A 26,673-nucleotide genomic window follows, 5' to 3' on the forward strand; every position below is an offset into this window, starting at 1 on the left:
CCAGCCAGCAAATGCTGGCTGGGGAATTCTGGGAGTTGACGTCCGGATAACTTCAAGTTGCCAAGGTTGGGAAACACTGGTCTAATGAAGAGGGGGTCTAGGGTGGACATGATAGCAGTCTTCAAATACTTGAGGGGCTGCCCCAGAGAGGAGGGGGTCAAGCTGTTTATCTAAGCACCAGAGGACCAGACAAGGAGCAATGGATGGAAGCTGTCCAAGGAGAGATTCAACCTAGAAATATGGAAGAACTTCCTGATGGTGAGAGTGATCAACCAGAAGAATGGCTTGCCAGCGGAGGTTGCGAATGCTTCAAGAGGAGACTGGACAAAATAGAATCTAAGCTGGGAAGGCCGATTAACATCTTTTTATTTATCCATAAGTAAAAGATAGATCCGATGCAGCTACTTATATACCGTATTTCCCCCAAAATAAGATCCTGTCTTATATTTGTTTGAACCCTGAAATAAACACTTGGCCTTATTGCCATGCACTCAAAAGCCCAGTTGGGCTTATTAATTAGGGGGTATCTTATTTTGGGGAAAACGGGATACATATATGGGTTTTGGGATGTGTTCCTCAGTTGGCAGCTTCATGTATGTCGAGGGGTCCTTGGTGATCTCTGAGTTTGGTGGTATTCTTGCAGATATTTCATGATCCAACTAGGTTACATCATCAGAGAGAGTGGGGAAATGGGTTTGCTCTGAATTTATTTTCTAATGGTTTGGCCTTTCATAAAATGTCTGCAAGAAAAGCCATCAAGTTCAGAGAGCAACAAGGACCCCAGTATTCCTCTTCCCCATCCACCCTTTGTCTTCCTCCACTCCACAAACCCCACCCCCTTCTACCATATCATTGATGATGATCCCTAGTCCGATCATGAAACGTCTGCTCAGAGATCTCAGAGAACATCAAGGATGGACACCACATTCCTCCTCCTCCCCCCTTACCTCTTCTACTTTGCGATCCCCACTCCTTTCTAGCACTGATGATGTTACCTAGCTGTGTAATGAAACACCTGCAAGAAAACAGCTATGCTCAGAGGGATCCATGTACCTGACAAAAATCCTATGCCTCCTCCTCTCTGCAAACCCCACTGATGGTATTTCTTAAATGGGTCAGGAAATGTCTGCAAGAAAACTCACAGAGCACAAAAGACTCTACAATCTTTCCCCTCCTCCTCCTCCTTTGAAAACCCTACTCCCTTCTAGCATTGATGATGTTCCCTATTTGGGTCATGAAACATCTGCAAGAAAGCTACCAAACTCAGAGAGCACCAAGGACCCCACTGACTTCTTTTCTTCACAGAACCCACTTGCTTCTGGCACTGAATAATAATAATAATAATAATAACAACAACAACAACAACAACAACAATAACAATAACGTCTGTGGCATAAGCCAGTGAAAGTGGTCCCAGTGGTTTGCCACGCTTGCCACTTTACTGGGATCCGCCGCTACATCACACAGGTGCTTGGGTAGCGCCCGACTGGTGATGAAATATGAAATCCAGCATAGTGTTCTCGTTTGCTGAGTTGTATTGACATAACAATAACAATAGCAACAACAACAATAACAACAACAACAACAATAATAAATCATCGACATCATATGGATCATCGACATTGCAATCCCAGGAGACAGCAGAATAGAGAAGCAGCTAGAGAAATTTGCAAAATACGAAGATCTGAAAATTGAGCTGCAACGACTCTGGCATAAGCCAGTGAAAGTGGTCCCAGTGGTACTTGGCACGCTGGGCGCAGTGCCAAAGGATCTCAGCGGACATTTGAAAACCATCAGTACTGACAAAATCTCCATCTGTCAATTGCAAAAGGCCGATTTACTGGGATCGGCACACATAATTCGCCGCAACATCATCCAGTCCTAGCTGCTTGGGAAGCGCCCGACTGGTGATGAAATACGAAATCCAGCATAGCGATCGCATTTGCTGTGTTGTATTATTGATATAATAATAACAACAACCACAACAACCACCACCACTGTTGCCAGGCATGGGGGAATTGAAATTTTTTCTCTCCCTTCCCCTAGGCTTATATAATTTATACATGGTATGTTTGTTGGTATGATTGGTTTCTTAAATTGGGGTTTTTTAGATTACTTTTTAATATTAGATTTGTTACATTGTTTTTTTATTGTTGTTAGCCTCCCCGAGTCTTCGGAGAGGGGCGGCATACAAATCTAAATAAACTAAACTAAACTAACAGAGTTGGAAGGGACTTTGGAGGTCTTCTAGTCCAACCCCCTGCTTAGGCAGGAAATCCTACACTACTTCAGACAGATGGTTATCCAACATCTGCTTAAAACCTTCCAGTATTGGGGCATTCACAACTTTCCGAGGCAAGCTGTTCCACTGATCAACCGTTCTGACTATCAGGAAAATTCTCCTTAGTTCTAAGTTGCTTCTCTCCTTGTTTAGTTTTCACCCATTGCTTCTTGTTCTATCCTCAGGTGCTTTGGAGAATAGGTTGACTCCTTTGTGGCAACGCCTAGTCGATGATGATGTTCCTTAGTTGGGTCATGAAAAGTCTACAAAAAAGCTACCAAGCTCATAGTGGTCCACGGAGCTCACTTGTAACACTGATGATGTTCCTAAGTAAGTATTCTAAGTAAGTAATTTAAATAAGTAATCTACAGTGGTACCTCGAGATACGAGTTTAATTCGTTCCGGACCCGGGCTCTTAAGTCGAGCAGCTCTTATCTCGAACGACTTTTCCCCATAGGAATTAATGTAAATAATTTTAATTGGTTCCAGCCCTCAAAAAACTCACAAAGTTAGTCTAAATTATGCAGAAAGACATGTTTTTAATGAAGAAATGTACATGTACATATAAATGAATAATGAAGTTTCTTTCACTTAACTTGTAAACTTTCTTAAACTTTTAAATTTACATATGTTCAACTTCTCTGCCACCCAATCCTGTAGGACAGAGGTCCCCAACCCTTTTTGCACCAGGGACCGGCTTTAAGCGATCAAGAGAGGAATGGGTGAATGAATGGACGGAGGGTGGGAAGGAAGGAAGGAAAGAGGGAAGGGACAGGAACAGAGGAAGGAAGCAAGGAAACTTATGAAAGGGGAGAGTAAGAGAGGAATGAGTGAAGGGAGGGAGGGAGGGAAGAAGGTGGGAAGGAGAAAGAAAAGAAGAAATAGAGGAATGGAAGGTAAAAGAGAGAAAGAAAAAGAGCAAGAAAGAAAGAAAGAAAGCAAGAAAGAAAGAAAGGGGGAAGGGACAGGAACAGAGGAAGGAAGCAAGGAAACTTATGAAAGGGGAGAGTAAGAGAGGAATGAGTGAAGGGAGGGAGGGAAGAAGGTGGGAAGGAGAAAGAAAAGAAGAAATAGAAGGGAAGGTAAAAGAGAGAAAGAAAAAGAGCAAGAAAGAAAGCTGCAAGCACCCCCCCCAGCCCCCCAGGCCGGCTGCAACCTTTTAAAACACGCCGCTTCGCAGCTGTCTCCTGAAGCCAAACGCGGAAGTTAGCGTTTGGCTTCAGGAGACAGCTCCTTGGCGCTTGTATCTCGAATTTGGGCTTGTAAGTAGAACAAAAATATCTCTCCCCTCCCAGCTCTTATCTCGAGTTGCTCTTAAGTAGAGCAGCTCTTATGTCGGGTTCCACTGTATTAGGAAGCATCAAACTCTACGATCCCGCAATTTCCCCAACTCCATCCCCAGACCGGAACCCTCCAAACGCGGCTTTTGTTTCCGTTCGGAGGGGCCCGAGCGTGACACACCCCCTTCCCACCCCTCGGAAGGGCGCGAGGGCCGGAAGTGGCCTTCCTAAAAAAGCGGCCGGAGGGCGGCGAGAGGCGTGGCCGGAGCGCTTTGGCGGTTGCACCGGGCAAGATGGCGGACCGCGAAGAAGCGTTGAGGGAGTTCGTGGCCGTGACCGGAGCTGAGGAGGAGCGGGCGCGCTTTTTCCTGGAGTCGGCGGGCGGGGACCTGCAGGTAGGCCCGGCGGGAGGGGAAAAAAAGAGCTCCCGGAGTCTCCGTGGCTTCCTTGGGGGAAAGGGGGGAGCCCGGCTTCCCGCCTTTCTCTTCCCCTCGCCGGCTTCGGAAAGGGGTGGGGGGACCCTTCCCCGTGAGGAGGGGAGGCTTTTCTACCCAGCTTCCTCCCCTTTTGCACCCCCGTCAGCCCTCCTTGTCAAGGGAGGCCTGGAAGGAGGCTAGTCCCCCCCCTTCTTGGACAAAGCCCCCCCCTTTATACTGCATCGAAATGGGGCGGGGGGGGGGCCTTCACTGGAAGACCCCCTTCTCCACCCTGCCTGTCAATGGGAGACCTGGAAGAAGGTCTTTTCCTGGCTGGAAGGAGGTCTTCCCTGGACCAGTCCCCCCTCCCCTCTTTGTCCAAGAGGCCCCCCTCTATTCATTGAAATGGGGAGTGGGGGTGCAACTTCACCGGAAGCCCCCCCCCCCCCCTCAACTCCATCACCCTGCTTGTCAAGGCTGGTGGTGGGAGAAGGTCTTTTCCTGGCTAGTCCCCCCTCCCTTCTTGGAGAAAGCTCCCCCCTCCATCCCAAATTTTGCATTGAAATTGTGGTGGGGACTCAATTGGAAGACCTTTCCACCTTATCAGCCCTGCTTTTCAAGGGGAGGGGGTCTGGAAGGAGGTCTTCCCCTGGCTAGTCGCCCTCCCTTCTTGGACAAAGCCCCCCCCCCCTTATACTGCATCGAAATGGGGCGGAGGGCTTCACTGGAAGACCCCCCTTCTCAATCCTGCCTGTCAAGGAGGAGCCTGGAAGAAGGTCTTCTAGCTAGTCCCCCGTCTTCTTTTGGCTAGTCTCCCTTCTTGGAAAAAGCCCCCCCCCCATTTTGTATCGAAATTGGGGTGGCTTAATTAGAAGGCCCCCTCTCTTCACCCTATCAGTCCTGCCTGTCAAGGGGGGGGGCTGGAAGAAGGTCTTCCCCTGGCTAGTCCCCTCTCCCTTCTTGGAGAAAGCCCCTCCCTCCTTTTTCTGCATTGAAATTGGGGGGGGGGGCTCAATTGGAAGACCCCTCCCTTCTTCACCCTATGAGCCCTGCCTTTCAAGGAGGTCTTCCCTGGGCCAGTCTGCTCCCCTTTTGGACAATAGCAATAGCATTTATATATCACAGTGCTATTTATATTGCTATTTATATAGCAATAGCATTTATATATCACAGTGCTTTTGCAGCCTCCTCTAAGCGGTTTACACAATCGGCCTCTTGCCCCCAACAATCTGGGTCCTCATTTGAACCACCTCGGAAGGATGGAAGGCTGAGTCGACCTTGAGTTGGTGGTGAGATTTGAACTGTCCTTAGCAGTTAGCTAAATGAGCCTGTAGTGCTGCACTCTAACCACTGTGCCACCCTGGCTCAGAGGTGGCCAACAAAGCTCCCCCTCCCTTTATTCATTGAAATGGGGGGGGGGTTGCTTCCACTGGGAGGAACTCTCCTCTCTATTCTGGTGTGTGTGTGTGTGTGAGAGAGAGAGAGAGATAGGCAAAATTGCAAGGAGGAGGGGGGAAGAAGTGGAAAAGTTTCATCTTCTGCTCTTGTCTCTGCACAATCCAACCTGTGTATATGTAGTCCAGATAAGTTGACTGGGAGGGGGCATTCTTCTCCCCCCTCCCCTCCCTTCAAAGTCAGCCTCTTTGGGGAACTTCATTTATTATTTATTTATTAATTGGACTTGTACGCTGCGCCTACAAGTGGACTCTGGGTGGCTCACGACACATAAAAAAAAACAATATACAATGTAACATCTGAAATCCAGTTAATATAAATAACTAATCTAAAAACCATTCTAAAAACCTTAAAACGTTAAAAAAATCATTCATTCAGATTCAGACCATAACCGTACAACATTTTAATAGGAAAGTGAACACAAGAACAAGGGGGCACAATCTGAAGTTAGTTGGGGGAAAGATCAAAAGCAACATGAGAAAATATTATTTGACTGAAAGAGTAGTAGATCCTTGGAACAAACTTCCAGCAGACGTGGTTGGTAAATCCACAGTAACTGAATTTAAACATGCCCGGGATAAACATATATCCATCCTAAGATAAAATACAGGAAATAGTATAAGGGCAGACTAGATGGATCATTAGGTCTTTTTCTGCCGTCAGATTTCTATGTTTCTATGTTTCTATATTCGTTGGCCAGAAGCTAGGGTCTAGTGACCTCAAGCCTGATGGCATGAATAGGTTTTCAGATTTTTATGGAAGGTGGGGAGGGGGGGGGAAGGTGATTTCAGAGGGCTGCCCCCCCCCGCCCCACAGAGAAGGCTCTTCTCCTGGGTCCCACCAAGTGACATTGTCTAGTTCAGTGTTTCTCAACCTTGGCAACTTGAAGATATTTGGACTTCAACTCCCAGAATTCCCCAGCCAGCATTTGCTGGCTGGGGAATTCTGGGAGTTGAAGTCCAAATATCTTCAAGTTGCCAAGATTGGGAAACACTGGTCTAGTTGGCAAGACCTGGAGAAGGCCGATTTTGTGGGACCTCACCGGACGCTGGGATTCATTTGGCAGGAGGCGGTCCTGCAAGTAATCTGGTCCCATGCCATATAGGGCTTTATAGGTCATTACCATTTGCTAAGGAGCTGCCCAGGGTCACCTCAAGACTCTGCAAGATGGGGGAAGGGGTTTTTGCAGACAGTCCTCCTGTTACGACCTACAGTTGAGCCCCAATTCTGTGGCTAAACGGGACAGCTGTTAATTGAGTCTGTTGCTAAATGCGACGGCTGTTAAAATGAATTTTTGCCCCGTTTGCCACAGTTGATAAGTGAACCACTGCGGTTGTTAAACTGGTAACAACGGTTATTAAATGAATCCGGTTTCCCCATTGACTTGCCTGGTCAGAAGGTCACAAAAGAAGATCGTACGAGCCCCCGCAGAACACAGCAACGGTCACGAGTCCAGATTTTCATTACATGACCCTGGTGGGATGCAGCAATGGTTGTAAGGGTTAAAAAACAGTCATGTCAGTTTTTTCAGGGCTGTTGTAACTTGGAATGGTCACTAAACAAATGGTTGTTACTTGAGGACCACCTGTATATGCTCTGATTTAAGACTTTGCTGACTTCTGACAGCAGCTAATGAAGATTAATTTGCAGCTGAGTTTTTGTAAGAAAAGATTGAGTTTAAATTTGTTTGTGTGTGTCTCTACTACTAAGCCAGTTCTGATTCTCCTCTGAAATCTGTGTCGGTCTTGTTGGGTTGCAGAACCGAACCAGACAGTTACAGAGGTGCAGATGACAGACGCAATGATTAACGAATGATTGTAAATCGAGGATTACCTGTACAGGTTTGGTTCCAAAAGCTATTTCAGTTTATTTATTTTTTTCCAAAAGAGAACAGATAACAATCTCATTGGAAGGGGTGGTAAATACGAGGGGTTGCCACAGAGAGGAGGGGATCACTTTATTCTTCAGGGCACTGGAGGGCCGGACGAGGAACAACGGCTGGAAGCTGACCAAGGAGAGATTCAACCTGGAAATAAGGAAGAACTTCCTGACGGTCAGAACGATCAACCAGTGGAACAACCTACCAGCGGACGTTGTGAACTCCAATACTCTGGACATTTTAAAGAGGAAATTGGACTGCCATTTGGGTGGGATGCTATAGGGTTCCTGCTTAGGCAGGGGGTTGGACTTGATGACCCACATGGTCCCTTCCAACTCTAACAATAAATAAATAAAATAAAATAAATAAATAAACAAACAAACAAATAAATAAATAAATAAAATAAAAGTATACTGAGAAACAGGCAAGTCATCATGGCAGGTTTGACACTGACAAGTATTTGAGTTGGAGGGAATCAGGCGTCGGAAGGCACCGGGTGCCGCCCCTTGGATCCTCAGGCATCGTTTGCAATGATTTGCAATTTGGCAGCAGGCCTTTCAGGAGGAACTGGATTGGTTTCTCCTTGCTCTGCTGCCAGGGAGGTGAAATATTGTTCCAACTAAGTCTGTGCTCAAGGTGAAAGAGTCTTCCAGGCTAGCTGGTTATATCTCACAAAAATAGAAACATAGAAGACTGACGGCAGAAAAAGACCTCATGGTCCATCTAGTCTGCCCTTATACTATTTCCTGTATTTTATCTTAGGATGGATCTATGTTTATCTCAGGCATGTTTAAATTCAGTTACTGTGGATTTACCAACCACGTCTGCTGGAAGTTTGTTCCAAGAATCTACTCCTCTTGCAGTAAAATAATATTTTCTCATGTTGCTTTTGATCTTTCCCCCAACTAACTTCAGATTGTGTCCCCTTGTTCTTGTGTTCACTTTCCTATTAAAAACACTTCCCTCCTGGACCTTATTTAGCCCTTTAACATATTTAAATGTTTCAATCATGTCCCCCCTTTTCCTTCTGTCGTCCAGACTATACAGATTGAGTTCATTAAGTCTTTCCTGATACGTTTTATGCTTAAGACCTTCCACCATTCTTGTAGCCCATCTTTGGACCTGTTCAATTTTGTCAATATCTTTTTGTAGGTGAGGTCTCCAGAACTGAACACAGTACTCCAAATGGGGTCTCACCAGCGCTCTATATAAGGGGATCACAATCTCCCTCTTCCTGCTTGTTATACCTCTAGCTATGCAGCCAAGCATCCTACTTGCTTTTCCTACCGCCCGACCACACTGCTCACCCATTTTGAGACTGTCAGAAATCACTACCCCTAAATCCTTCTCTTCTGAAGTTTTTGCTAACACAGAACTGCCAATGCAATACTCAGATTGAGGATTCCTTTTCCCCAAGTGCATTATTTTACATTTGGAAACATTAAACTGCAGTTTCCATTGCTTTGACCATTTATCTAGTAAAGCTAAATCATTTACCATATTACAGGCGCCTCCAGGAATATCAACCCTATTGCACACTTTAGAGTCATCGGCAAATAGGCAAACCTTCCCTACCAGACCTTCCCCTATGTCACTCACAAACATATTAAAAAGAATATGACCCAGAACAGACCTTTGTGGCACACAGCTTGTAACCTGACTGCTCAGAATACTCACCATTAACAATAACTCTCTGATGTCTACGCTTCAGCCAGCTGCAAATCCATTGAACTATCCAGGGATTAAGTCCAATCTTCACTAATTTATCTATCAGCTCTTTATGTGGAACCGTATCAAAGGCTTTGCTGAAGTCCAGGTAGGCAATATCCACGGCATCACCTTCATCCAACACCTTTGTGACATAGTCAAAGAAATCAATGAGATTAGTCTGACATGATTTGCCTTCAGTAAAGCCATGCTGATTTGGGTCCAATAAGTTATTGTTTTTTAGGTGCTGATTTATCCTCTTTTTGAGTAGTCTCCAAAATGGTCTGAAAAATAGAAATAGAAATAGCAGAGTTGGAAGGGACCTTGGAGGTCTTCTAGTCCAACCACCTGCTTAGGCAGGAAATGTTGACACCACTTCAGACAAATGGTTATCCAACATCTTAAAAATTTACAGTGTTGGAGCATTTACAACTCCGAATGAATTGTTAATGATAGCTTTTAAATCAGTATTTTAAGGATTGTTGCTTTTAATGTATTATTAATTGGATTGTTTATTACTGTTTTTGTATATGCTGTGAGCCGCCCCGAGTCCTCGGAGAGAGCTGGCATACAAATCCAATTAAACCTTAAACATTCTAGAGGCAAATTGCACAACTGATTAATTGTTCTCACTATCAGGAAATTTCTACTTATTTCTAAGTTGCTTCTCCCCTTGTTTAGTTTCCACCCATTGCTTCTTGTTCTACCCTCAGGTGCTTTGGAGAATAGTTTGACTCCTTCTTCTTTGTGGCAACCCTTGATATACTGGAAGGCTGCTATCATGTCTCCCCTGGCCCTTCTTTTCATTAAACTAGCCATGTCCAGTTCCTGCAACCGTTCTTTATATGTTTTAGCCTCCAGTCCCCTAATCATCTTTGTTGCTCTTGTCTGCACTCTTTCTAGAGTCTCAGCATCCTTTTTGCATTGTGGCGACCAAAACTGAATGCAGGATTCCAAGTGTGGTCTTACCGAGGCCTTGTAAAGTGGAATTAACGCTTCAAAATGCTACGATTGGTTGTGAATTTCCAATAGAGGTAGTGCTCGACTTTCAACAGTTCATTTAGTGACTTCAGAGTTACAGCAGCACTGAAAACCATTGCAGTTTACCACAATCATGTAATCATCACTCAGCCCTTGGCAACTGGTTCATATTTATGAATCATGTAAATTTCCTTTTGCGACCTTCTGACCAGCAAAATCGATGGGGAAGCCATGTTGACTTAATAACCGTGCGACTAAACAACTGCAGTGATTATCTTAACGACCGTGGCAGAAAAAAAGTAGTAAAATGGGGCCAGACTCATTTCCCATGTCTCACGTAGCAACAGAAATCTTGGGCTCAACTGTAATCGTAAGTCAAAGACTGCCTGTATTTGGCATAGAAAAATAATTCAACATACAGTGCCTCTAAGTGCCTCTTACATAGAAACCTAGAAGATTGACGGCAGAAAAAGACCTTATGGTCCATCTAGTCTGCCCTTATACAATTTCCTGTATTTTATCTTAGGATGGATCTAGCCGCCCAGAGTCTTAAGGAGAGGGCCGGAATACAAATCAAATCAAATCAAATCAATCAATCAATCAATCAATCTATGTTTATCCCAGGCATGTTTAAATTCAGTGACTGTGGATTCTTCCTTCCTTTTTTCTCTTCCTTCCTTCCTTTCTTCCTTCTTTCCCTTCCTTCCTTCCTTCCTTCCTTCTTTCTTTCCTTCCTTCCTACCTTCCTTCCTTCTCTTTCTTTCCTTCTTTCCTCCCTCCCTCCCTCATTCATAGAAACATAGAAACAGAAGATTGACAGCAGAAAACCCCCCCATGATCCATCTAGTCTGCCCTTATACTATTCCCTATATTTTATCTTAGGATGGATCTATGTTTATCCCAGGCATGTTTAAATTCAGTGACTGTGGATTGACCATCCATGTCTGCTGGAAGTTTGTTCCAAGCATCTACTGCTCTTTCAGTCAAATAATATTTTCTCACGTTTCTTCTGATCTGTCCTCCAACTAACCTCAGATTGTTCCTCCTTGTTCTTCTGTTCACTTTCCTATTAAAAACACTTCCCTCCTGAACCTTATTTAATCCTTGAACATATTCAAATGTTCCGATCATGTCCCCCCTTTTCCTTCTGTCCTCCAGCCTAGACAGACTGAATATACATTCTATGGGTACTTAGTTGACCCGGTTTTCTAATTTTACCCAATATGCAGGCTAGTTTATAGTTATACATGGCTAAACCCTAGTTTGCCAAACTGTGGCTTGGTGTATTACGAGAAGGACTCGGGGTGACATGAGAGCAGTCTTCTGGTCTCTAAGAGGCAGCCACAAGGAAGAGGGGGTTCACTCCTTTTCCACAGCCCCAAAAGGCAGGAGGACAAGAAACAATGGCTGGAAACTAATCAAAGAGAGAAGCAACCTGGAATTAAGGGGGAATTTCCTAACAGTGAGGAAAATTACCCGGTGGAACGACTTGCAACCAGAGGTTGCGAATGCTGGCAAGTTCCAACAGTGGAAGATTTAAAGAGATTTGACAAACATTTGCCTCAAATGGTATAGAGTTTTCTGCCTGAGCACGGGGTTGGACTAGAAGACCTCCAAGGTTTCCTCCAACTCTGTTATTCTATTCTATATTCTCTTTATTCTATTCTCTATTCTCCTCTATTCTATTTTCTATTCCATTCCTTCTCTTTTCTCTATTCTCCTGTATTCTATTTTCTGTTCCATTCCATCTATTCCATTTTATCTATTCTATTTTCCATTCCATTCCATTCTCTTTTCTCTATATTCTCTATTCTATTTTCTATTCAATTCCTTCTCTTTTCTCTATTCTCCTCTATTCTGTTTTCTATTCCATTCCATCTATTCCATTTTATCTATTCTATTCTATTCTCTATTCTATTTTCTATTCCATTCCTTCTCTTTTCTCTATTCTCCTCTATTCTGTTTTCTATTCCATTCCATCTATTCCATTCTGTTCCATTCTATTCTATTATGTCTATTCTATTCTATTCTATTGTACTCTATTCTCTATTCTTCTCTATTCTATTTTCCATTCCATTCTCTGTTCTCTCTATTTTCTATTCCATTCCATCTATTCTATTATTTTCTATTTTCTATATTCTGTTTTCTACTCTACTTTCTATTCCCTCCCATTCTGATTTTCTATTCCACCCCATCCCCATCCCTGCTTCAAAATACGTCACATTCAGCCATTAACCTCGCAGGGCGAAAAGTGTGATTCACCCAAAACAGAATCCTGACAACCTTTGAAAAAGCAACTGGCTTTGTGTCTTTACAAAGTGAACGATTCAGTCGATACCTCTTTGGAGCTTGTGGCCTTTTTGTTCCACAATAGATCTTTTATTTTTGGTTTTTTCAAAATACTCTATTGGGGTGGGCCTCTGTCCAAGTGAGAAAATGGCTTTTTTGTCAAATGAAAACAGTCCCACGCAGCCAGGACTTCAGGGAAAGAGCAAAATCGTGGGTCCTTTCGGAGAAATCCTTGCAACCTTAAAAACATAGAAGATTTGACGGCAGAAAAAGACCTCATGGTCCATCTAGTCTGCCCTTATACTATTTCCTGTATTTTATCTTAGCATGGATCTATGTTTATCCCAGGAATGTTTAAATTCAGTTAGTGTGGATTTATCTACCATGTCTGCTGGAAGTTTGTTCCAAGGATCTACTACTCTTTCAGTAAAATAATATTTTCTCATGTTGCTTTTGATCTTTCCCCCAACTAACTTCAGATTGTGTCCCCTTGTTCTTGGGTTCACTTTCCTATTAAAAACACTTCCCTCCTGGACCTTATTTAACCCTTTAACATATTTAAATGTTTCGATCATGTCCCCCCTTTTCCTTCTGTCCTCCAGACTATACAGATTGAGTTCATGAAGTCTTTCCTGATACGTTTTATGCTTAAGACCTTCCACCATTCTTGTAGCCCGTCTTTGGACCCGTTCAATTTTGTCAATATCTTTTTGTAGGTGAGGTCTCCAGAACTGGACACAGTATTCCAAATGTGGTCTCACCAGCACTCTATATAAGGGGATCACAATCTCCCTCTTCCTGCTTGTTATACCTCTAGCTATGCAGCCAAGCATCCTACTTGCGTTTCCTACTGCCCGACCACACTGCTCACCCATTTTGAGGCTGTCAGAAATCACGACCCCTAAATCCTAGCTACACATCTCTTTTTACATGTACATATTTATATTTTAACTAATTTTGAGGGCTACTCTTGATCTTCTTGCTTCTTTTCCTTAATTCAACCCATTTGTTTCCACGTCTCATAATATTCTGACCCCCTTTGGCCCCTTAATTCCTGTGTAAGTTTATCCATTTTCGATGGAGGGCGTCATTTCTTAACGTGCGGTGCTGTTCCTTTTTTTCAGATTGCCTTGGCTAGTTTCTACGAAGACGGCGGAGATGAAGATATCATGACACTCCCACAACCGACCTCCAGCTCTGTGACCAGGGGCACCGCGGCCAGGTGATGTAACCTACCTGGGTTTTTTGAGAGAATTAATGGTAGAGAAATGTTGCATTTCGGTCTTGGAGTCTTGTGGCGGGATATATGTCACATGTTTAAGCTGAATTTGAAAATTAAGGGAGACTAGGATAGATCTATTTCGGCCTTATTTTGGCCTCATCAGCTAGCCATACCCACTGGGACTTGAACCTGCAACCTTTGCCTTGTAAGGCAGAGAATTATCCTCTAGGCTACAGTATCCAATCCCTTCAGCTCTGTACCAGGGAAGGGTTACATTTTGTGTCGAATCACCCTGGTATATTGAAGGAACATCACAGCTCCTTTTTTGCCTCTTGGCCCAACCCAGGGCCATTTCCAAGGCAGTTAATTTTATTGATAGCCGACAATTCTATCTGTATGTGTCACATGTTTAAGCTGAATTTGAAAATTAAGGGAGACTAGGATAGATCTATTTCGGCCTTATTTTGGCCTCATCAGCTAGCCATACCCACTGGGTATGTAAAATTTTACAACAGCATGAAGCTTGGAAACTTCAGCCTGATGATGGTGAATGTGATTTCACCGAAACGTCGCATAAACATGCAAAATATTACACAGGGCAAAACCCGAACTCAGAACAATCTACATACATATACCCGTGAAAATTTACGAAAACAAATATATATATATATATATATATATATATATATATATATATACACACACACACACACACACACACACACACACACACACACAGAGAGAGAGAGAGAGAGAGAGAGAGAGAGTGTGGCGTGGCTGAGAAAGATAGATAGAGAGAGAGAGAGATAGTGGGATGGCATAGATGGATGGATGGATGGATAGATTAGATAGATAGATAGATAGATAGATAGATAGATAGATAGATAGATAGATAGATAGATAGATAAAACGTATCAGGAAAGACTTCATGAACTCAATCTGTATAGTCTGGAGGACAGAAGGAAAAGGGGGGACATGATTGAAACATTTAAATATGTTAACGGGTTAAATAAGGTCCAGGAGGGAAGTGTTTTTAATAGGAAAGTGAACACAAGAACAAGGGGACACAATCTGAAGTTAGTTGGGGGAACGATCAAAAGCAACATGAGAAAATATTATTTTACTGAAAGAGTAGTAGATCCTTGGAACAAACTTCCAGCAGACATGGTAGATAAATCCACAGTAACTGAATTTAAACATTCCTGGGATAAACATATATCCATCCTAAGATAAAATACAGAAAATAGTATAAGGGCAGACTAGATGGACCAGGAGTTCTTTTCCTGCCATCAGTCTTCTATGTTTCTATGATAGAGTGATAGATAGATAGATAGATAGATAGATAGATAGATAGATAGATAGATAGATAGATAGATAGATAGTGGGATGGCATAGATAGATAGATAGACAGACAGACAGATAGATAGATAGAGAGATAGAGTGATAGTGAGATAGAGAGATAGTGGGATGACATAGAGAGAGAGAGAGATAGTGGGATGGCATAGATAGATAGACAGACAGACAAACAGAGATAGTTAGAGAGATAGAGTGATAGTGAGATAGAGAGATAGTGGGATGGCATAGATAGACAGACAGACAGACAGAGAGATAGTTAGAGAGATAGAGAGATAGAGAGACAGTGGGATGGCATAGATAGATAGATAGACAGACAGACAGAGGATAGTTAGAGAGATAGAGTGATAGTGAGATAGAGAGATAGAGAAATAGTGGGATGACATAGATAGACAGACAGACAGAGAGATAGTTAGAGAGATAGAGTGATAGTGAGATAGAGAGATAGATAGTGGGATGGCATAGACAGACAGACAGACAGACAGACAGACAGACAGACAGAGTGATAGTGAGATAGAGAGATAGATAGTGGGATGGCATAGATAGACAGACAGATAGACAGAGAGAGAGATAGTTAGAGAGATAGAGTGATAGTGAGATAGAGAGATAGAGAAATAGTGGGATGACATATACATACATACATACATCCATACATCCATATATATATATATATATATATATATAAGAGAGAGAGAGAGAGAGATAGTGGGATGGCATAGATAGATAGATAGATAGATAGATAGATAGATAGATAGATAGATAGATAGATAGATAGATAATTGAGAGATGAAAATAATAACCTTCAGTTGGATCTGGAATGCAATGGGCAGTCCATTTTCCCTGTAACCCTGTCAACCCCTTTTGACGGCTGTTGCAAATCCCCTTCCAGGCTTACACCCGCAGCTTAGGTATTGCGCTGGGACCATCTTCCTTTCCAACCTAGTCAGACCCTGAAAGATTCCGAGGAAGGAAACTACATTGGAGGAAGCGGCAAACTCATTAAATATTTGCTTTTTCTTCCTCCAGCGACCACAGGGTGACGTCGTTCCGTGACCTCGTCCACGCTCAGGAGGAAGAGGAGGAGGAAGAAGGACAAAGGTTGGTCACTGCTCAGATGGAAGGAGGAACTGGGAAAGTCTTGTGTGGGTTGTAAGTCGAGGACTATGTATAAAAGCAATCCACGGCGAGACAAAGGGACAGATGTGGTCCAGTCTTTCAAATACTCAGGTCTGCCATAAATCCTCCAAAAAGACTCTGGGTCATATCAAATACAGTGGTACCTCATCATACGAACTTAATTGGTTCCAGGAGGAGGTTCGTAAGGTGAAAAGTTCGTAAGATGAAACAATGTTTCCCATAGGAATCAATGTACAGTGATCCCCCGCTCGTTGCAAGGGTTCCGTTCCAGGACCCCCCGCAACGAGCGGGTTTTCGCGAAGTAGCGCTGCGGAAGTAAAAACACCATCTGCGCATGTGCAGATGGTGTTTTTAACTTCCGCAGCGCTAGCGAGGAGCCGAAGATTGGGGGCGGCGCGGCTGTTTTAAAACGTCGCCGCCGACATGGGGGGCTCGCTAGCACCCCCCCGAACCCCCAACCCGGGTTTGGGGGGGTGCTAGCAAGCCCCCCATGTCAGCGGCGACGTTTTAAAACACCCGCGCGGCTTTCCAATGAGTCCCGAAGACAAACGCGGAAGTTTGACGTTTGCCTTCGGGACTCATTGGAAAGCTCCGATCGTTTTAAAGCAGGCGCGCCGTTCTCCGCTGACTCCTAAAGCGGGGAAGTTCGCCAGGAGTCAGCGGAGAACGGCGTGCCTGCTTTAAAACGATCGGAGCCGGCCTGCTCCGATCGTTTTAAAACAGGCGCGCTGTTCTCTGCTGACTCCTGGCGAACTTCCCGGGCGAAGGGCGAAGGGCGGGCGAGCGGGTGCTGGGGGGGGCTTCGCCCTCCCGCCAGCAAGAGGGGGAAGACCCAGGGAAGCTGCTCAGCAGCTGATCTGCCCGGCGCCATCTACGCATGCGTGCCCATAGAAAAAAGGGCACGCATGCGCAGATGGTGTTTTGACTTCTGCGTTCAAAAATCGCAAATTACCCTGTTCGCAATGGTCGGGGACGCAATAACCGGGGGGTCACTGTAAAAGCAAATAATGCGTGCAAATCCTTCAGGAAAATCCCAAACTTTAGAAGGGAGGCGAAGAGAGGGCAGGGAGGAGCAGCTAAAGGGGGTGGGTGGAAGAAGCAAGGCTAGGCTAAAGGGTGAGTGGGAAGGAAGAAAGGCAAGGGGGGCGCCCCTCCCTTTTCTTTCTTCAAAAGACACCCTTTCAGTGCCTCTGCAAGCATGCAAAATCTTTACTCCTCCAAGCTGCCCCTCCCTTTTCTTCCTTCAAAAAAGGGGAAAAAAAGAAACCCCTTCATCCCAGCAACAGCTGCTTGGGTTCGTAAGGTGAAAATAGTTCGGAAGAAGAGGCAAAAAAATCTTAATCACCGGGTTCGTATCTTGAGGCGTTTGTAAGATGAGATACCACTGTATAACCTTAATCCAGTGGATCTCAACCTGGGGGTTGGGACCCCTTTGGGAGTTGAATGACCGTTTCACAGGGGTCGCCTAAGATCAAGGGAAAAGACAAATAGCCGCCCCAAGTCTACCTGCCAATCAGCTTAAAGCCCTGTTGGGAGAGTTGGCGCTAGTCTTATGGTTGGGAGTCACCACAACATGAGGAACTGTATTAAGGGGTTGTGGCATTAGAAAGGTCGAGAACCACTGCCTTAATTCTTAATCCCATTATCAAAATAAGACTCTCTTTGCCTCCTCTTGCTATCTCGGCTATTTCTTTGTTAATTTTAGCATAGGTATTGTTTTACTGCTTTAATCTTTTACTATGTTGTTCTATTGGATTGTTAGCCACCCAGAATTGCTTGGTACTGTGATCGTGGTGAATAAATTTAAGAAAATAAAATAACATACTGTATTTTTCAGAGTATAAGACACACCTTAGTTTGGGGGGGAGGAAAATGGGGAGAAAAATCTACCTACCAGGTATTCCTCTGGCTAGTGTCCTTAGTCTGGTTAGCTTCAGCACTTTATTTTATCTCCTGGTTACGGCTGAAAAAAAATTTCTTTGGAGTAGCAATGAAAAAAATCCTGCATGCTGGAAAGATTCTTAGCACCTCGTTAGGGTTGGGGAGGATGAACCAGGCCCATATTGGTACCCTAGGCCAGTGATTTTGCCAGCTGATGGTGAGAGTGAGGAAGAGATGAACTTGAAGGACCACCAGAGGTGGCCAATATTTAATTAATTAATTAATTAATTAATTAATTAATTAATTAATTAATTAATTTGCATGCCGCCCCTCTCCGTAGACTCAGGGCGGCTCACAACAGTAATAGAAAAAACAATGTACAATACAAATCTAATAATTTAAAGTAAAAACCCATAATTTAAAAAACATGCACACAACATACCATACATAAACAATACAGGCCTGGGGAAGTTATCTCAGTTCCCCTATGCCTGACGGCAGAGGTGGGTTTTAAGGAGTTTACGGAAGGCGAGGAGAGTGGGGCCAGTTCTAATCTCGGGGGAGCTGGTTCCAGAGGGTCGGGGCCGCCATAGAGAAGGCTCTTCCCCTGGGACCTGCCAAACGACATTGTTTAGTCGACAGGATTTGGAGAAGGCCAACTCTGTGGGACCTAACCGGTCGCTGGGATTCGTGCGGCAGAAGGCGGTCCCGGAGAAATATGCCAATGACAGTAGGGTCTTACTTAGAGAGGGGTGGCATACAAATATAATAATAATAATAATAATAATAATAATAATAATAATAATAATAGTTGTTGTTGTTATTATTATTATTATTATTATTATTATTATTATTATTAGAGGAGGAGGAGGAGGAGGAGGAGGAGGAAGATCTGGAACCTTTGTTGGATGCCTGCTTTAGAAGACTAAAAAAGACAAGAATACTTGTAGGGGAAAAGGAAGTAGTCTGTAGTTTGTTAACTCTAGGGAAATGTGGACCACTTCCCATAGGTATTTAAAGGTGGCCAGGGGGAAATTTGGGGTGGAGTTTCAACGTATTTTTAATGGAGTCAGTTGAGGTTTGTGGTTTCAGCATTGTTACGCTAGTCCACTGCTATTTCTCTGCTAATATCCTTGGAGTAGAATTGCCCCGTCTGCAGAAAGTCTGGAAAGCTGTAACTGTAAGTCAGTGAGACTGGAGACTCTTTATCTCATGAAGGAATGCACAATTTAGCTTTGATCTTCGGCGTTTCACTCCTCTCACTGAGAAGCTGCCCAGATGAACTCGCATGCATGAATTTGGTTTGTATAAATGATGCTCGCTCTAAAAAAAGATTGACTTAAAATACAGTGGTACCTCTACCTAAGAGCACCTCTGCTTAAGAACTTCTCTAGATAAGAACCGGGTGTTCAAGATTTTTTTGCCTCTTCTTAAGATCCATTTTCTACTTAAGAACCTGAGCCTGGAAAAACTTCCCAGGAAATTTGAGAGCGGCACGAAGGCCTGGCCACTTTCCTGCCATTCCCCCTGGGTTTCTCTCTCTGGCGCAGTGTATGGGAGGCGCATACTCCTCCTCGCTGCCTCAGAGTCCCTGTTTTTTTTTTTAAAAAAGTTTTAAAGTTTTGGATTTTTTTGATTCCCCTCACCTCACCTTCTTCCTTGGGCAGCGACTGTCCTTTTCATGTTCTTCCTCCTCCTCCTCCCACCCAAATTCCGAGCTTGTATTTCTTTCCTAATGGGTTTGCACGCATTATTTGCTTTTACATTGATTCCTATGGGAAAAATTGCTTCTACTTACAAACTTTTCTACTTAAGAACCTGGTCACGGAACGAATTAAGTCCTTAAGTAGAGGTAGCACTGTACCAGCGAGTGGATTCCTCCTTTGTTTTCAATTTGTGTAGATCGGGATAGAACAGCTTTGGGTGAGCACTTTCCTTCAAGTCTCCTTCTCTTTCGTTCAGGTTTTATGCCGGTGGGTCAGAACGAAGCGGGCAGCAGATTGTTGGGCCCCCGAGGAAGAAAAATTCGAATGAGCTGGTGGAAGACCTCTTCCGGGGGGCCAAAGAGCACGGGGCTGTGGCTGTCGACAGGACAGCGAAGAGCCCCGGGGAAGGCGGCAGACCAAAGGTGAGACCGGGTGTTTCGGTAGAGGTCTAATCCATGCTTTTGAAGGGGGTGCTTGGGTGGATGTGCTGATTTGCTTTCAAGTGGCTTTAAAGATACCCTCAAACAGACCTTGGCACAGAGGGAGGGGTTGTTTGGGGTCCTTGGCGCTTTCTGAGCTTTGTGGATTTATTGCAGACGTTTCACGACCCAACTAAGTAACTTCATCAGTGCTAGAAGGGAGTGGGGCTTGCAGGACAAGGAGGGAGGTTAATTCTCTGCCTTACAAGGCAAAGGTTGCAGGTTCAAGTCCCAGTGAGGGTATGGCTAGCTGATGAGGCCAAAATAAGGCCGAAATAGATCTATCCTAGTCTCCCTTAATTTTCAAATTCAGCAAAAAAAACATGTGACATATATATATATAAATATAAAAGGAAGGCTGATAAAGGTTTAACTAGCAGCCAGGCTTCATGGAGAAGAACTGGGCAAGACCCTCTGCCATCTTGTACCCCCCCCCCCCCCCCAAATCTAGCTGTTAACTTCTTGTTCATTCCTCTCCCCCACCCCTCTGCTGGCAGCCCTTCGCAGGAGGCGGGTATCGCTTGGGAGCGGCGCCCGAGGAAGCATCCGCTTACGTTGCGGGAGAGTTGCGGCAGAACGCCGCCCAAGATGTGAGTATTTCAGGCCTTGAACTGAATCCGTGGCAGCCGGAGGTTAGAGCTCTGAGGGTCCCAAACCTATTGTATGGAATCAAATATATATCACAGCCCAAGACCAGCAAAGGGCCCATACTCAGAAGGTGTTGGCAGGCTGTGGGATTTTTGATTTCTCCAACGTAAGGCAGAGTTAGGAAGCGGTCAGTCACTGTCGAGGCCTGGTTAAAGTCTTTGGATTTTGGAAAATTAGGAAGGTCTGGATCAGTACAAGAAAGCTGTAGATATTCAGTTGAACAAAGAGCTCCCTCCCTCCTCTTTCTTCTTTCTTTCTTTCTTTCTTTCTTTCTTTCTTTCTTTACATAGAAGTCTGACGGCAGAAAAAGACCTCATGGTCCATCTAGTCTGCCCTTATACTATTTTCTGTATTTTATCTTAGGATGGATATATGTTTATCCCAGGCATGTTTAAATTCAGTTACTGTCTTTGTTCTTTCTTTCTTTCCTTCCTCCTTTCCCCCCTCCATCTTTCTTTCTCTCTTTTCCTTCCTCTCTCCCTCTTTCTCTCTTCGTTCTTTCCTTCCTTCCTTCCTTTCCTCCCCCCCTCCCTCTCTCTTTCTCTCTCTCTCTTCCTTCCTCTTTCCCTCTTTCTCTCTTTCTTTTCTTCCTTCCTCCTTTCCCCCCTCCCTCTTTTTCTTTCTCTCTCTTCCTTCCTCTCTCCCTCTTTCTCTCTTCGTTCTTTCCTTCCTTCCTTTCCTCCCCCCCTCTCTCTTTCTCTCTCTCTCTCTTCCTTCCTCTTTCCCTCTTTCTCTCTTTCTTTCTTTTCTTTCTTCCTCCTTTCCTCCCTCCCTCTCCCTCTTTCTTTCTCTCTTCCTTCCTCTCTCTTTCTCTCTTCGTTCTTTCCTTCCTCCTTTCCTTCCTCCCTCCCTTTCTCCCTTTCTTTCTTTCTTTCTCTATTTCTCTCTCCCTTCCTTTCTTTCTTCCCCTCTTTCTCTCCCTCCCTCCCTCCCTCCCTCCCTCTCTCTTCCTCCATCTGTCACCCAGAGTGACTTGGATGGCCATATATATGTTATCAATCATAGAATGCAGCATTGAAGCCTCCTGCTGCCAGCTGCCAGGAGTTCGATTCTCACCTCAAGGTCGACTCAGCCTTCCATCCTTCCGAGGTCACTAAAACGAGGACCCAGATTGTTGGGGGCAAGAGGCTGACACTGAACTGCTCAGAGGGGGCTGTGAAAGCACCGCCAAGCGGCATATCACCCCAAGCACTGTTGCTCTTGCTCATCGACCTTGTCTTTGGCAGGTCCACGTCGTCCTGAAGCTGTGGAAGACCGGATTTAGCTTAGACAGCGGCGAGCTGAGGAGCTACCAAGACCCCGCCAACTCTCAGTTCCTGGAGTCCATCCGTCGAGGGTAATACTTCCGCCCCGGGGAAGATTCAAACCCATAGCTGGCCCTTCAACCAGCTGCTCAGATCTGACCTTCCGGGGGACTCAGTCCTGAGAATAGGAACGGGGGCGAGTCCCAAACTGCGTCTTCCTTCGGGCAAGGGCGGTGAGTGGACTTCCCCTGAGGGCGGCCTTCCTTCCTTCCTTTTTCTCCTTCTAGAGAAGTGCCCGCGGAGCTCCGTCGGTTGGCACGCGGTGGGCAAGTCAACCTGGATCTAGAGGATCACCGGGATGAGGATTTCATGAAGGCCAGGGCTGGTACCTTCAAGGCTTTCACCGGAGAAGGCCAGAAGCTAGGCAGGTAAGTAAGCGGGACACTTACCGTATTTTTCAGAGTACAGTGATACCTCGTCTTACGAACTTAATTGGTTCCAGGACGAGGTTCGTCAGGTGAAACGTTCGTAAGACGAAACAACGTTTCCCATAGGAATCAATGGAAAATTGATTAATGCGTACAAGCTCAAAACTCACCCCTTTTGCCAGCCGAAGCGCCCGTTTTTGCACTGCTGGGATTCCCCTGAGGCTCCCCTCCATGGGAAACCCCACCTCCGGACTTCCGTGTTTTTGTGATGCTGCGATTTCGCTGAGGCCCCCCTTGCTGGGAAACCCCACCTCCGGACTTCCGTTGCCAGCGAAGCGCCCGTTTTTGCACTGCTGGGATCCCCCTGCAGCATCGCAAAAACACCGCTTTAGGCATGAAAGCTGGCTGAGTGACTTTGGACCAATCGCCAGGAGACTGGGAGTTCTAGTCCCACCTTTGGCATGAAATTGGGTGGGTGACTCTGGGCCAATCCCTAGGAGACTGGGAGTTCGAGTCCCGCGCATGAAATTCAGCTGGGTGACTTTGGGCCAATCCCTAGGAGACTGGGAGTTCTAGTCCTGTGCATGAAATTCAGCTGGGTGACTCTGGGCCAATCCCTAGGAGACTGGGAGTTCTAGTCCCGCTTTGGGCATGAAGGCCGGCTGGGTGAGTTTGGGCCAATCACCAGGAGACTGGGAGTTCTAGTCCTGTTTTAGGCATGAAAGCCGGCTGGTTGACTCTGGTCCAATCCCTATTATTTTTTCCTCGCAATCCACCAATGGAGCTTTAATTCCTCCGTGGTGTCTCAGCCAGAGAGCGTGGCACTTTCCCACGGACCTTCCCTGCCAAGGACTCAAAAGCTTTTTTGCCAAATCCGACGTAGGCCCCCCTTTTCTCTGCTTTGGCCCTAGCACCGCCCCCCAAGTGATGGGCACCAGCTCGCCCACCCAGCAGGCAGAAAACGAAGCCAAAGCCCGCTCCCTGGTCACCATCGACGAGGCGGAGCCCACCACCAACATCCAGATCCGGCTGGCCGACGGTGGGCGCCTCGTACAGAAATTCAACCACAGTCACAGGTAAGTTGGGGGGGGGGGAAGGATGTGAGGGGGGAGGGGGTCAGAGGAGGAATGGTTGAACCAGCCAAAGCTTGAAAATTGATGCTGGATATGAACTTCTGGAAGTTTTAACGGTTCATTTAGGCAAGAAAGGCAACTTTGACTTTGAGCTAATATCTTTGTGAGTGACATAGGGGAAGGTTTCGTATGGGAAGGTTTGCTTATTTGCCGATGACTCTAAAGTTTGCAACAGGGCTGATATTCCTGGAGGCGTCTGTAATATGGCAAATGATTTAGCTTTACTAGATGAATGGTCAAAGCAATGGAAACCACTTTAATGTAAAAGAATGCACTTGGGGAAAAGGAATCCTCAATCTGAGTATTGTATTGGCAGTTCTGTGTAACAAAAAATTCACAAGATTTAGGGGTCGTGATTTCTGACAGTCTCCAAATGGGTGAGGAGCGCGGTCAGGTGGTAGGGAAAGCAAGTAGAATGCTTGGCTGCATAGCTGGAGGTATCACAAGCAGGAAGAGGGAGATTGTGATCCCGCTATATAGAGAGTGTTGGTGAGACCTCACCTACAAAAAGATATTGATAAAATTGAACAGGTCCAAAGACGGGCTACAAAAATGGTGGAAGGGCTTAAGCATAAAATTTATAAAGAAAGACTTAATGAACTCAATCTGTATAGTCTGGAGGACAGAAGGAAAAGGGAGGATACGATCAAAACATTGAAATATGTTAAGATTCAGGAGGGGTTTTTAATAAGAAAGTGAACCCAAGAACAAGGGGGCACAATCTGAAGTTAGTTGGGGGAAAGATCAAAAGCAACATGAGAAAATATTATTTGACTGAAAGAGTAGTAGATGCTTCGAACAAACGTGGTTGGTAAATAATAATAATAATAATAATAATAATAATAATAATAATAATAATAATAATAATAATTTATTAGATTTGTATGCCGCCCCTCTCCGAAGACTCGGGGCGGCTCACAACACGATAAAAACAGTATTATACAAAACCACAGGAACTGAATTTAAACCTGCCTGGGATAAACATAGATCCATCCTAAGATAAAATACAGGAAATAGAAGGGCAGACTAGATGGACCAGGAGGTCTTTTTCTGCCATCAATCTTCCATGTTTCTAAACACCAGGAGACGGTGAGTTCTAGTCCCGTCTTAGGCAAGAAAAAAGACAACTGGGTGAGTGAACTAATCACCAGGAGCCCGTGTGTTCTAGCCTCCCTTTAGACACGAAGGGCAGCTGGGTGACTTGTCGCCTTGTCTCCCCTAACCTACCTCACAGGGTGGTTGTTATGGGGGGAAAAATAGGAAGGACTACATAGGTCTACAAAAAAAGATTTTTGGTAATCATCGCAGTTGACCTTGTAAAAATGAGTGTGGGCACTCACGCATGCGCGAAAGCATGCGCCCACGCTCTTTTGGCACCCAAGGAAAAAAGGTTCGCATCACTGGTATACCCTGTTTCCCCGAAAATAAGACGTACCCCGAAAGTAAGGCATGTCAGAGGTTTTGCAGAATTTGCTAATATAAGGCACCCCCCGAAAATAAGGCGTAGTCAAGTTTACATAGGGTACGGTGGAAAAACATACGATACCATTCAAAGCTGTTCATAGAGCGGTACCGTAATAATGTGGCGTCCCCTGCTGGCCCCTTCCATCGCTTTGTACCGTCCAGTACAGCAGACACAGTCTGCTGCTGTCTCACCGCCATTACAGTCTCCACTACAGTGCGTAGACTGTAGCTCCTCTGGTGGCCGGAAGCTGCAATAGCGGGAGTATACTGTTGTACCATATAAGTGCCGTCGTTTGTGTGTGTGTGGGCCATCCTGACAGGTACCGTACCGTAATCGGTGTACCGTATGGTACACTTTCTTTGGGGGTGTCAGCTTTTCTGCCCGTGAATTTGTCTTATTTGAGAAATATAAGGCACCCCCCCGAAAATAAGACATAGCACAACTTTTGGAGCAAAAATTAATATAAGACAGTGTCTTATTTTCGGGGAAACACGGTATGCATTGACATTTGTGTGGATATGTGTTGAAAATAAAAAAATAAAAAAAAATTATCAGAAAAAGAAAGAAAAGCCATCCAACCACTTTTGCCCCTTTTCCTCGGGACAGGATCCGCGACATCAGGCTGTTCATCGTGGCCGCCCGGCCGGCTATGGCCGCCACGGGCTTCGTCCTCATGACCACTTTCCCCAACAAGGAGCTCTCGGACGAAGACCAGACACTGAAGGACGCCAATCTCTTGAACGCCGTCATCGTCCAGCGGTTCGTATAAGAGAGAACACGCCGTCCGGCCAACCGGTCCTTGCCGCCTGTCTCTCTCGCCGTCTCTCTCTCTCTCTCTCTCTCTTTGCCACCGTGTAAGGTGGCCACCAGGCGATCACGCCAAGTTCCCCCGCTCTGCGGATCGGCCTGTATGGGGTTGCGTATATTCGGGTTTTCTTTTCTGATTTCTTTTTTTTTTCCCCCTCCTGTGTTGATCTGTGGACTTTTACGAAAGAAACAAAGTACCAAACCCAGACAATTTTTTGTTTTCGTTTTCCGGTCTGCCTGCGGGGCACTTCGCCAGATAATGGAGGCAACAGCCTTCTTTTTTTGGAGGGGGGCGGGCGGGGAGTGGGAGCGTAAAAGGGAGGACCAGGAATCTGTCCTGGGTCCTGTTTTGGGAGTAGGTGGCACCCTCATTCTTCTGTATTAAATAAAGTGAACCCCAAAAAGGGACCTCTATTTTTTCTCTCCTCCTATCGTTAACCAAATCCCGGTTATTATTATTTTTCAATCTGGTCACCTTTTAAGATGGGTACGCTTTGGTTCTCGTATATTTCAGATACCGAACAAAATTTTCAGCAAAAATTTGCTTCGGTATCTGAACAAAAATTCAGATACCGAACAGCCACAGAAAATTTTGTTTATTATCCGAAATGTTACCGCTGGGGGCGGCTGCAATCCCAGCAGCTTCAGGGGGCTGAGGAGCTCTATAAGCGCTCCAAGCTGCAGGAAGGGTGGGGGCGGCTGCAATCCCGGCAGCTTCGGGGGGCTCTTTTCCTCAGTGCTTCGTCGTATTGGATTTGTTATTATGTACTGTTTTTTATTATTGTTGTGAGCCGCCCCGAGTTTGCGGAGAGGGGCGGCATATAAATCCAATAAATCTAATCTAATCTTTATTACTTGTATGCAGCTGCACCAATTTTCTCC

At 45.1% G+C, this 26,673-nt stretch overlaps 1 protein-coding gene across 1 annotated transcript; it reads left to right on the forward strand.

The window, feature by feature from the left end:
* Positions 1 to 3,763: 3,763 nt before the first annotated feature.
* On the forward strand, positions 3,764 to 26,195 carry NSFL1C (NSFL1 cofactor). The gene is made up of 9 exons (XM_070744410.1): positions 3,764 to 3,956; positions 13,413 to 13,510; positions 15,890 to 15,961; positions 19,844 to 20,009; positions 20,564 to 20,656; positions 21,941 to 22,050; positions 22,246 to 22,386; positions 23,298 to 23,462; positions 25,591 to 26,195. Exons 1-9 carry the CDS (start codon positions 3,855 to 3,857, stop codon positions 25,751 to 25,753), a joined length of 1,110 nt encoding a protein of 369 aa, XP_070600511.1. The 5' UTR covers positions 3,764 to 3,854; the 3' UTR covers positions 25,754 to 26,195.
* Positions 26,196 to 26,673: the final 478 nt, after the last annotated feature.

The sequence above is a fragment of the Erythrolamprus reginae genome, chromosome 3 (genome assembly GCF_031021105.1).
Source record: "Erythrolamprus reginae isolate rEryReg1 chromosome 3, rEryReg1.hap1, whole genome shotgun sequence".
Lineage (NCBI taxonomy): Eukaryota > Metazoa > Chordata > Lepidosauria > Squamata > Dipsadidae > Erythrolamprus > Erythrolamprus reginae.

Bases quoted from the DNA above. Each gene is read 5' to 3' on its own strand.
- NSFL1C (XM_070744410.1), top strand. From the start codon at position 3,855: ATGGCGGACCGCGAAGAAGCGTTGAGGGAGTTCGTGGCCGTGACCGGA. The intron at 20,010-20,563 runs GTGAGACCGGGT...CTCTGCTGGCAG, and splicing joins GGGAAGGCGGCAGACCAAAG to CCCTTCGCAGGAGGCGGGTA. The intron at 23,463-25,590 runs GTAAGTTGGGGG...TCCTCGGGACAG, and splicing joins AAATTCAACCACAGTCACAG to GATCCGCGACATCAGGCTGT.